Raw genomic sequence first — 13,274 nt, 5'->3', positions numbered from 1 at the left:
TTAAATAGGTGTTAAATGCCAATCGTTGTTCAGTCGACACTTTATTATTTCAGAAAGCTACGTAGATATTTGTTATGCCTGTTTAGTAAATGTATAATACAGCATTGTATATATCTAGGAACAACTGTGCCTTGTTATACTCACCATGTAATTGTAAATGCACCACATTTGACATTGACGACATGCCAAAGTTGGTGAATGTTTGACAATTGTAGTACCCACAATCAACATCCGACAAGTTGAAAATCCTATAAATACTGTATTGATTCGCCAGTAAGTGAAACGTTGTGTCCTGGTCAGAAAATAATAACTAAAATAATAAGAAATGACTATTACGGCAGCTATTGTCAATAACGTCGATAATAAGAAAATAAAAAAATTAAAGACTGAGGGAGACATTATAAATGCTACATTCTGTCCTAGATAATGGTTACTTACGTACCCGTAATATTTCAAGTCAAAAGTGGACTACAAACAGGTAAGCAAGCTACCAAACTTACATTATTGCCCTTGAAATTCCACCTGTATTTTACATCTGTATTTTCGTCCACACATTCCATTTTAACACTTTCACCTCGACGCACCAAACTATTATCAATAATTAGTTCCACTTTCTTTTGGTCTATAAACAAAAAATGTTGGATTTCCAATTGATACTCACGATGACGTGTGTTAAATAGGTGTTAAATGCCAATCGTTGTTCAGTCGACACTTTATTATTTCAGAAAGCTACGTAGATATTCGTTATGCCTGTTTAGTAAATGTATAATACAGCATTGTATATATCTAGGAACAACTGTGCCTTGTTATACTCACCATGTAATTGTAAATGCACCACATTTGACATTGACGACATGCCACAATCGGTGTATGTTTGACAAGTATAGTATCCACAATCAACATCCGACAAGTTGAAAATCTGATAAATTTTGTATTGATTCGCTCGTAAGTTAAACGTTGTGTCCTGATCAGAAAAGAATAACTGAACTCAATAAGAAATGACTATTACGGCAGCTATTGTAAATAACGTCGATAAAAACAAAGTAAAAAAATGAAAGACTGAGAAAGACATTATAAATGCTACATTCTATTTTCGATATCATTAATTATGTACCCGTAATATTTCAAGTCAAAAGTGAACTACAAACAGGTAAGCAAGCTACCAAACTTACATTATTGCCCTTGAAATTCCACCTGTATTTTACATCTGAATCGTTGTTCTCACATTCCATTTTAACATTATCACCTCGACGCACCAAATTATTATCAATAATTAGTTCCACTTTCTTCAGTTCTATGAACAGAAAATGGTAGATTTCCGATTTTACACACGATGACATCAGTGGTGTTTGTCCATTGCATCACAATTCCATCAGCACGGTGATCGTTACAGCGAAAAAAATGTTTACTTCAGTGTTAAAATTGCCTTTGAAGTTTTGCCCCAATGAAAAAAAGCTTGAAATCTATGCACCAATAAAACAAAAGAAATCGTGGCCTTGTTTTTTTCGTGAAAATTAAATCGCGCTATCGGGCCATCCTCCTACATAAAATGAATAAAAAATCTAATTTTAAACAGTATACCACTGGAAGCTGCTAGGCTAGAAGTTGTTGACATGTTGCGAGATAAGGCTGAAGTTTACTTATCATTCACTTATGTATGTTTTGTTTCATTCCGCTTACATGCTGGAAGCGTCTACGTCTTGTCTGTATTTTTGTGATTTTCTAGGCTGGTTGACCATGCTTGAGGTAAGTAAACATGGAGCCAGATCAGGAATTAGGTCACACACCGCTGCCCCGTAACTGAGGTCAGCAACTCATTTGTAGATAACATCAACCGTTAGTTGTCAATCATAGAGCAACGCAAACAAACTTTCGGGACTTTTAATCACATAAGCGCACTTGGATCCCTATATTTTAAAATCGTTTTTCTTTTTAGTATGTTCAATATTGACAAAGCTCCAAAATGTTAATACTATCTAGCCAAGACTGTCTGAGTAAGTAAAAAGCAAAAAAAATATTTCACTCTGAGTGCACCCTGCACCTCTACCTTGAATTAGCGTACATAAATTCACATCATTATTAGTTGTATTATAATGCATACTATAAACATTTATCTAAAGTTTGTTGTCAGAGTGAAAAACTTTGGATGACATTGCGCGGCATTGAATGGACGATTGAAAAAATGGGCAAAACATGTAATTCAGGCGACTTGTCGAGCCTTCAGTTGCCTCGTGCAACCAATTTTTCAGGTAAGTCACGCATTGCCTCATTAATTACCCTTGTATGGCAGCTTTAAAGGCCGTTTTACACTATTCAACTTGTGAGGCATCTGCGTTGACCATGTATTGTTCGATGCGTTAGCTCGTTATTCGTCTCGTGTATTAGGCCTTTAGCCATATATTTCTAATAGTATTCGTGTATAAATTGTTCAGTTTCAATGCACTAGATGTTTACAGAAATTCTAAAGGTATGAATATACCCTCTGTAATATCTCGGGTCGACAATAAATAACATTGCAATTAAAATCAACTTACCTGTTATTAGTGGACATTCCCAGGCGTGCATTTTAGTGAATATTGTCAACAAATATACTACCACTATGAGAAACAATCAACAACACAAATAGTGAAGTCATATTGGTAATTTGAAAATATTTGTTCAGATATTAAATATATATTAATATATTAAAGTACGATTTAATTCATAAATTTATACAATTATATTGACTACATGCCCACGAAGCGAATTAATTACACTATGTGCAGTCATCTGTTCTATGACATTAATGTTTATGTAGGGATTAATTGCTGCTGCAAATATAGCTTTAGGTGACACTAATGTAACATAAACCGATATAATATGGCTACGTACGATTCCTCTTACCTAGTACGATAGTATAGTATCGTGTATTAACCATTATTTAGCGTTGTCGCTCACTCGTGGTGTGATAAAATTCCGCCCTCGACGAATATCATATAAACTGTATACATATAATAAAAAAAACACAATCTTGAAAAATCTTCCAGATTCTAATGTTAAAGCATATAGTTAATATCACAAATATTCTAATTGAACATGATTTTTCAATCATATCACCATAATAATGAAAACGTTAATTCGATACATTTATGTGAAACTGTCGTAAAAATATGACCCGCAGAATAAATGTAGTTTTAATTTTGATGAATCATATTCTATGAAAATACAATTTATGTTCAATGGGATTAAACCTAATAATGTATTGTCCTGGATGCAGGTATGGTGTACAGACCTCTACCATTACCACCTATACGAGCTACGTATTTGTAATAATTTACTAAAATTGTTGCAGTAATTTCATTTTTGGTGTCACGAGGTCGGGTCAAATATTAACCCAAAAACACCAAATACTATTCAATATTGTTACTACCTCGTGTGCGGGGTTTTAACCAATATACACATTTCGGTTACTTCAAATATCGTTTAGACTGATGGGATCAGTATATTTATATGTACAAATAATAATAAACACCGGTCAATCTTACACATACCTAACCACGCATGAATTACGTGTAACTATTGTTTATTAAGATACACAAAATACATGCTTGGTACAGTTCTGTCTCCGACAGTATCGCCCGCCTCTGCAACGGTTCAGCACCAAAAAAGATGTATGATTGCTTGCTGCATGAATACTTTTGTGTTTGCTTCAAATGACCATGCAATTCCTTTGTTTTCAGAGAAATTAAATGTTTTTAGGCTATTGATAGAAATTTCTAAAGCTTGTTCTTGACATTATACGTGTGCTACAACTAAATCGCATTCACAATTCTGTAATAAATTATCTGTAATTTTGTTTAATTTGCTATTGCTTTGTTCCTATAGCAAGTCGCCCCTAGAGTTCATTTTATTTTCATCTTGTTTTGTCTTGTACAGTGCCCCCAGCGGGCCTGTAATAGTCAGCCATTTTGCTGTGTCCTCCACGCAAATCAGATTTTACACAACAATGTCTCAAGGTCCACTCGTGCAACACATCGGACCTTCGGGAAGAAATTGTAAGCAAAACGCTGGTAATTCATTAAATTATCAAGTCGACAACATGACAAGTTACTCGAGCAAGTCACGTGACACGCACGACGTCACACCAGCTACTCGTCCCAAAGTTCCATTTTTTTCCCAGACAAGGAAACTAATAAGTAGTTGGAAAGAGGAATCTTCTGATTCAGACAAACATAAACATGCTAAGTTACAGAACATTAGATTGGAAAATGACAGGTAACAGTAAGAAATAAGCTAAATGTAGAAATTGCAGCAGAATCAAAAGTGAAGACGGAAATTTCACTATAGACAGTCTTAGACGAGATAAGGAAACTACAAAAATTGTCAAGAAAAAACAATAAAAAGCTATTGACAGAGAATTGTGATTCAAGCACATGCGATTCGGGTAAAACACCAGCTCAGACGAAGTGGAGTACTTCACAGCCAAAGATCGATCCAATGCAGGTATGAATCTTCATTATAAAATGTTCCGTCCCAAAAATAAGCAACAAAAGTCAAAATCAGGTTCTGCAAGAAGACCAAGCGATCATGTTTCCTATGTTTTCCCATGGCCACATTAATTGGCAAGGTCATCATTTATGTCCAGCAAAACAGAACTGCAGTATATCAACCTCAGTATGGCTGCAATTATACATAATTTTCAATGAAGAGCCATGTCAACACAGGAAACCCACAACCAATCATATCATACAACTGCTGTATTTAGCATACATTTACACAAGGCAGAAGGTCAGACAATTTATAGCGAAATTTTAACTGGTCCGGAGCGAGGTCGACTATCATGCAATTCTGATTTCTCGCCTATCAAAGCACACTGCCAACACACCAGATTGCATAGGGCTTCCAAAAACCAACAATTTTCATCAAGACCACGTTATTGTTCCGAATTCCAGAATGAGAAATGCACCTTTTGTAAGAACCATGACAATAATGGTGAGAAGGAATTACATATTTGTAGACCATGCCTTTTCAAAAGAAAAAAACCCAAGCCTAAACCTACAGAAGCCTGACTGCCAAATGGATATGAAACCTACACAAGTCTCAATCAGATAACCTCAAGTTTGAATGCATCATTTACAAAACATTACAGCAGCTCTACACTCAATGACGTATATTCTGACTCGCGCTCAAAGGTCCATGTACTCACCATTCCAATTCCTGCACAGGAAAACCTTGATAGCACAAATGACAATATCGCCGATTGTTATTGTGCTTTGCCGCCAACCAAAAGTATCTCATCATTCTATGAAGCAGACACAGAGATCGCTCTCCCCGTGATGGATACCATAATTGATGTAGAAACTACAGTATCATCTACCAAGCCCTCTACTATGAAATCCCGAGTTGATTCCAGCAGTTCACAACTAGCACACACCACGAAATTGCGAAGCACCCATTATGAATATATCTTCTTATTCTAATAATTCGCCTTCTACGTTGCATCGACCAAATACTGATACTTACCCAATACCGCCATCTTCAGGACGTGGCCACCTAAATGCAATTTGGACATCAATGCTTTGATAGAATCACACGATAGAGTCTTTAACTCAGGCAAATATAACTATCCTAAATAACGCATTTAAGTACCCTCTACTTTCATCATTCCACAATGGAGCTCAGATTCGATAAGTTACGAAGACAACATCATTGTTTACTTCTTAAAGTATGGTTGGCCCATCAATTGTAATGCACACCAACTCTCAACATCAACCATTCACAATTATGCATCCGTAATTGCATTCACATCACACACAGAGAGCTACATCATAAGGGAAAAACACAGCTTGGAGCACTACTTAGTCCTTTTGTCTAGAACCCATTCAACATTCCCGCAACTTTTTCACCAATACTGTCAGTGCAAAAGAAAACACCACAGAGATGCGTACTGTTATAGACCTTTCAAATGCACATTCCGTAAACGATGTCATTCCTTACAAGCTCTCATACCCATCAATTCAATGAGCAATTATTTAAGCGATAACGCCCCGCCGAAGGCGTGTATACCACGAGATATTGCACAATTCGCGACATATATGGAGTGCATACCAAAATTACAAACGCAACACAGTTCAAATTGACTACACACTAATTCTTATTCCACGTGAAAACGAAACGTATCCACAGTGAATAGAGCAGCGTAAACACAAAAATTAGCATAACAAAAGATTACCTTCCCCACCTTTTACTGACTCAACGCCATTTTAAATACAGGGTCGAGTACAGTTTGGATCATTAAAACAACTGATTTTCCACGTTTTCATTCAGGTTTTTGTACAATTTGGATTGTAATCGAAAGTACACTAGTAAAATAAACCAGTTTTGTGACTCATTATACTACTGGTAACTGGATATTTGACGTTCAGCGGTACTTGGTTAGACAGAAGTTTGAGACGCGGCGGTATGCCTGACAAGTTTTGTCGTTGTTCTGGGGTAAGTTTGATGACGTACATGATATGCCTTGTCTCAAGTCCGCACAAATCTGCAGCTTTCGAAATTACCTTAATCATCTCCTGTAATTTATTTACCCATAGTGGAGAATTACAATACCATATATCGTCGTCGAATTCTGCGTCGTCCCATGTTCTTTGAAACAGATGACAATAACCCGGGTGCAATTTCACTGCAATTTTGTCAGATAGAATTCGAACGCCGCTACGGTGGCACACATTTTTGCCTGTGACTCGTAGTTTTTTTGCATTTTTTTGTCCTTCATTCCCTCAATCTCATCTAGTTGGTTACCAGTTAAACATAAAGATTATGTTTTTATTGTTGAAGGTTCGCAATCCATGTCAAAGTCACAATACGGAGAAAACAGCGTTCTGGCGTTCGTTTAGGCACCTCACGGTGTTGAGGGACGGTGGTTTAGGTTTGTGTGGCGAAGGACAATGACCCAACGACCGACGCTCACAACTCGGATCCCGTTATTAATAAAAGCAATATTATTATTATATAATTTGTTCAGATGTTTTTAATTCGGTAATTTTTCAATATTATTTTTTTAAATTCAACCACTATATTCCCCTAAAAATCAAATACTACCGGTTTTATGTATTTCCGTATTAAACCTGTAGTCAATTCATCTTCCAGGGCTACTTGGTTTAGCCGTGCATTATCAGCCAATATACCATTAACTGCATATGCAAATTTTGTGTTGGGACCAATCAAATCGATGGATTAACACCATCTATATACTGGTATAATATAATAATCATTATGGTCCAGGATGCCACATATATAAGTGTGATATTCGTCGCTGCTGTCGATGGATACCAGTAGATCCCTGCGACTAACATCTTTACGGGTTTACCTGGAGCAATAACTTCTACTTCAACACCAAACTTCCATTTGGCCTTCGAACAGCCGTAATGGTCTGTCAACGTACAACCAATGATTTCGCCGGAGGAAACCATCCAGTCTGCTTCACATTGCACAAAATATCTGGTTGATGGCAGCAATCGAGAACATTCAAATCAAAGCCACACATATACAAAGAACAGACAACAGATATGCTGACCACGGATATGCTCTCACCACGTTGATCTAAATCAAACAAAATGCATTTTGACTGTTTGACTAGTTAATTTATTACCAGTGAGCAAACACCTAACGCCAACTGCCTTGAACTAATCAATGACATTTAATTCATCAACAGGTAATGACAGTCAATGGGTTACTCTGCTCAAGAAATTTAAAGAAACACAGAAACGTGCTTTTTTGTTCTGGTACATATCCAAACCTTCGCATGCCTACTCTCACGAACTTTTACAAGCGCAAAATCAATTTAAAACTACATTTCAGTAATTGCTGCATGGCACAAATTGCTTGATTACAATCTAGGCGACTTTGAGACTCACTCTATCAGGTGAGACAAATCTCTACACGTCATGCCACAGCTACGTAAGTCACTACTCCTTGAACATTGTTTTGCTTTTGAGCAGCTCTTAAATCTAGATAATGATTTCACTGTTCGGGCATGCTTAACCATATGGGTTTTTTTCATGTATTCGCAAATCAAACATTGTGCCTTCTTCTCGCTATAAATGTTCACTTGTGAACACTTGAGACGGTCTGACATAGAATTCTCCATTAAGGGCCAACTTATTAAGGACACACAGTGGGCCTAAACCGCCCTTTCTCGGCTACCTACATCCTGTCCAATTAGACCCTATTGCAACATGATTCGTCTTGTTAAAGCACCTCCCTGTGCACCAGCCTTTGTCTGTCACCAGGCAGTCAAACTGACAACACTAACACACAACTCACTTAACAGCAAGTTTAAGCAACTACTATCTGCAACAGATCTATCAACACAGCAGTATTCACTACATAGCTTCCGAAGGGGAGGGGCAACATTCGCTGCTATTAACGGTGTCCCAGGCCACTTAATACAAGCACAAGGAGACTGGAAGTCAATGGTTTACAACAATTACATTGCGATTCTCACCCATCATTGTTTCTATTTAACACAAGCTATGGGGGAAATTATAGGACTTCTGTTCAATTTTGATCAGTTTCCCCTTTTGTATTGTACATGCCGAGGATTTGCCCCATTTAGACTGCCTGCTTCGCACATTTTTTACATTTTATTTGACATCATTTTAAATTTTTTATCGATTTATTTATTCATTTTTGTCCTACATATGTTTGGCAGCAGCTTCGCTTTGGTGTAATGCTTGTATTTTAGTTTGTTCCGTAATAAAGCATTGCCTTCTCTGTTGCACAATAATAGACGACCTTCAACCCATAAAAGGTGACAGTACACTTATCGGACATATATAACGTTAGCTTTATTCAATTATGGGTTATTAATACCAGAGTATTTGTGGCCATCGGAAAGCAGAAAACAAACGTGTTGCCGACATTGCAGCAGAATCTGGAAGCTCGTGCTAGAGAAAACGCAGCGACCGAGCGCTTTAGCGTAGCGAGCAGACGGCGACGTCCTTACAAAATAGTCTGATTTAAATATTGAATGCATTAATGTTGTATTTCATGTCGATTTTGTATTAAATACTTGCTACCTTATCGTTTCTCTTCTGTTTAAAACCCATCGTCTTTAGGAGTGTCCGAAAACAACATTCAATTTATATTGATGGTATGTGCAGTTTATGAAACTAGATGATGACGTCAGAAAATTCATTGGTAATGACAATGATGTAATATAATACTCTACAATGACATTCAATAGAATAAACATATGCGCATTAGAGATGTGAATAATAAATATCACATCATTTTCAAAACACTGTACCGTACCGTACCGTACCGTACATAGATCACTGTGTACCCCCAGAACACTCGTCCCGATATTATTGCTATCGATATTATTGAAAAACTCTTTCATTCTCTAATGGCCCTATACCAAAAATATTTTTATTTACTAATGCTTAAAGGGGAACTAAATAGAGCCTATGTTGGTGTTTGTATTTATCAAGTTATGTATATTGATTATAAATTTGAAAAAAAAAATAAAAAAAAATGATTATCTTCAGAGTTATGATGATTTAAATATGAGAAACCATAAACCTGCGAAGGACTTCCGTTTGCGCCATCTTGCCATAAAAAACGCCCTCATGAGGTATAAACAGGTAAGGTAACAAAACATGATGACGAAATAGTATCTGATTAAATATAAGCAACTTAGGGAGCCATAGTTGGCTGGACAGGTGAATTGACTTCTAGTCTAGGTTGTTTCGACTTTTACGTTAATGTTATTTACAAGCGTATCAACATACAAACATTATGGATGTGCGATTGATCGAGACAGGCATTTTGTTTTGTTTTTTGTCTAACTGTATAATAAATGCTGTTTCCATTACTGCACTGTGCGGCGTGCAAATTATTTCAAAGTCTGGATGCTGGAGTATGCAATCTTGAGTTCGTAGGTGGTGGTGGAAACATTTTCTTCCATGTATTCACGGGGCTGCTCTGGCAAATCATGGGACAAGTGTCACATGAACACCAAGCAGATTGTTCACAGACTTCCGTGTAATTTGAAATAAAACTATCATCCGAACAAGGGGCATCGTCGACGATATATTCTCATCACTCACTCACACTGGACTGATCTGAATCTTCACAGTATACCGTACTTCCCTGATCATAAGCCCGAAGGCATGAACACATAAGGGAAAAGTAAGGGATGAGCTATTACTCGAGGACCAACTCAGAAAAAATGATTTTGTTTTGGGGTTAAACACTGTAACCATCTTGCAAACAACGAAATATTATCCAAAAAAAAAATACTCGTTCACCACGCCGGGCTCGGGAAAATAATACTTATTTTTGGAAAAAAAATGCGTCATTGATTTAAACGACACTTACAATGAAGAAACAAACATGGTCATAAAAAACACACACATTTTATTACAATACGATTTACATACCGTCCGAATTTACGGTGAAATAATATGCAGGGTCTGAGAGGAAACAGTGGACAAAGGCATTTATCATTATCTTCGTTTTGGTATGTTTTCGATCGTACGCAAACTCATGACGCAAAGCAATTTTCCACCATGAGGTTTTTCAGCACGATTTGACCTGGAACAACTTCCTTTGACATAACAGGTCATGTCTTTCATTAACCAATCAAAATGATGTGTCGCAATGATGAAATTTTCCGATTATTGACGATGACGATGATATAGGGATGGGCTTCATACTCGGGAGGGGCTTACGATCGGGGAAGTACGGTACTTTAACGCAATTGGGCTTTCACTCTCAGAATACTGTGGTTCAGACGCATAAGGCTCTATAAAAATATAGGGATGGGCTTCATACTCGGGAGGGGCTTACGATCGGGGAAGTACGGTACTTTAACGCAATTGGGCTTTCACTCTCAGAATACTGTGGTTCAGACGCATAAGGCTCTAACCCAAGTTTTAAAAAGCACATTGTGCATATAAAAGTTGAGTTTATACTAGTAGTACACAATGCCTGGCAGCATGAACGGCTATGTACAATGGCGTATACGAATGTGATCAGATACTAAAACGTCATAGCTTTGAAAAGTACCCGGATGTTAATTATGTTCGTTCGTTATTTATTCCCCTCCATGAATGGCCTCCATGGTGTTTAATCGCAAGCACTTCAAATGCCTACCCAAGCTACAGTTATAATTAAAACAAAATTAAACCACTGCAATATTATTTCGAATACAGTTTAGAATATACACAACTATAAATTAAGGTCGCATTTAGGTTCGCTTTAATACCAGGAGGATTTTTGATTGAAAACATTTAATTTCTCCCATGATTCTATACCAGAGGGTTTTCAATTGAAAACCATCACAACCTCTCATAGCCTTTTACAAGAGTTTTTTTGACTGAAAACCTTTTCTTTCTCTCAAATGTTGATTTAAAATGTTATTTTTGAATGCAACTGCGTATTCATTTATTCAGCATAGCACATGATACATATTATATTTTAAAATATTAAGATTGATGCCCATCGGCCTTATTTCATTGTTTGGTTTAGTTACTTTAGCGTGGGGACAGCGTTCAGTGCACAGTAAGAATATAGTTCTACTCGGCGCAGTAATGTGTTGAAAAGAAACATTCCCCACGTGTGTTTTCGAGTAACGATAACCGAACTGGATTTGACGTGAATTGTGAAATATTTGGTGTCCCACTCGATCTGTAATGGTTATAGGTTGCTTACGCATGCCATGAATATGCGTTTTATTTGAAGTGTTTGAATTACCAATATTTACTTTCAGATGATTCGCATGTATGGAATGTAAATAACCGACATCCTGTTATTGTAAACTCGATAGCAGTGCGCTGACCATATACGGTCAGATAGATGACGTCAGTTCACTGCCTAATTTTACAAGTTAACATAACTGTTTCACTCGCTTCCTTGACGTTGATATAATTTTAGCTGATGTCAAGTAATTATTTTTCCGCAGAAAGCTTAGCGATTTTAACAAAGCGTGGGACTCGGTTGTAGTGACGTAATTGAATTATTCATCATCAATTTATTTTCCTTGTGGATTAATATGTAAATGTACTGCAAAATGAAGGGTATTCAATAATATATCACAATTGTAAATCTATTATTTTCGGCCTTAACTTAAAAAAAAACTTTTTTAGTGAATAGAATTATTCAGTTTACGGTGTTGTTGACGCGTTTCGACTCGTTTTTTTTAATGCATGCCATTCTAGAATAGATATGTTATTCCGAACTTTAGCCGTTACTTGACAACCGAACTAGTATAGGCCATCGCTGTGGACCATTGAATGGACCGACGTATATCATATTCAATTTAATAGCGTTGCTTCTCCGACGGTTTACATTAAGTAACTAATTTTTTCATACCTTTTTAATTACTGGTTTCTTCTAAGTACTCAAACACTGTTTTTCAGAATCCTATGTTTTGTTATTTTCGTTTAATTTTACATTCTATATCGACCCATTTGCTGCCGATATTTGCACCGGGTTATTTATAGGTTGTTTTCATAATAACATTATAGCTACATCAGAACGATTCATTACGTGTCATGACACTTTCAGGTGTCCACATGTACAATAGGTCACCCTCCATTTTTATTCAGTACCACATGTCTGCGGTTTATTTAGGTATTTTCTGATACAACGCGCATCTAAGAACTCTACCTGCAAAAATTCGTTTTCCGAAAAATAACCATTTCAAAATGATTACATCAATAACACTGTTTTCAACTGAACAAGTTTAAATTTTAAGTAAATTTTAAGCGAGAAGCGCGACACCTGAAATATTTTTTTAAATAAAAACTTGTAATTCGACTTACCTGCTAAGAGCACTAGAAGGGCAATGAGAATAAATTATAGAATCACAAATATAGAAGTTGTGGGTAACGTGTGTTCGGAACTGAGAACGTCTTTGTTAACTGTGAATATTTTCTTTCGTCTGCGATATTCCTGCCGTCTGACGGAAATAGTCCCAACCTTTTAAACTAAGGGTCAGTGCGAACTTTATCCGATGACGTCAGCTTTAAATTTAGAAAAGACTTCCTGGATGTCTTGTCGACTTAAATAATTTACAGCCGTCTAGTAATTACCACTGGATGAAATCAAGGTTTGGTTTGACTTGGTGTGACACAGGAATGATTTGCAACATTTCTGTTCCAGGCGCGATGTAGCTTTTTAATAACAGCAGGTGATTATCCATTTTGAACTTTTTTTTTAACGAAACGTGTCGTACTTAAGAATAAAACGATTTATACATCCCGATAGTAGTACAACAACAGCAGTTT

At 36.7% G+C, this 13,274-nt stretch overlaps 1 protein-coding gene across 1 annotated transcript; it reads right to left on the bottom strand.

Moving 5' to 3' along the window:
• Positions 1-72: 72 nt before the first annotated feature.
• LOC146745466 (uncharacterized) lies at positions 73-12,911 on the bottom strand. Its single transcript, XM_085499491.1, has 7 exons — positions 12,810-12,911; positions 2,884-2,980; positions 2,535-2,597; positions 1,173-1,294; positions 817-964; positions 501-622; positions 73-78 (listed from the first exon to the last, which is right to left on the bottom strand). The coding sequence occupies exons 2-7, from the start codon at positions 2,915-2,917 to the stop codon at positions 73-75; spliced, it is 495 nt and encodes a 164-aa protein (XP_085355617.1). The 5' UTR covers positions 2,918-2,980; positions 12,810-12,911.
• Positions 12,912-13,274: the final 363 nt, after the last annotated feature.

The sequence above is a fragment of the Saccoglossus kowalevskii genome, chromosome 5 (assembly GCF_978046115.1).
Source record: "Saccoglossus kowalevskii chromosome 5, keSacKowa6.1, whole genome shotgun sequence".
Lineage (NCBI taxonomy): Eukaryota > Metazoa > Hemichordata > Enteropneusta > Harrimaniidae > Saccoglossus > Saccoglossus kowalevskii.
This window is presented reverse-complemented; position numbering and strand designations above follow the sequence as displayed.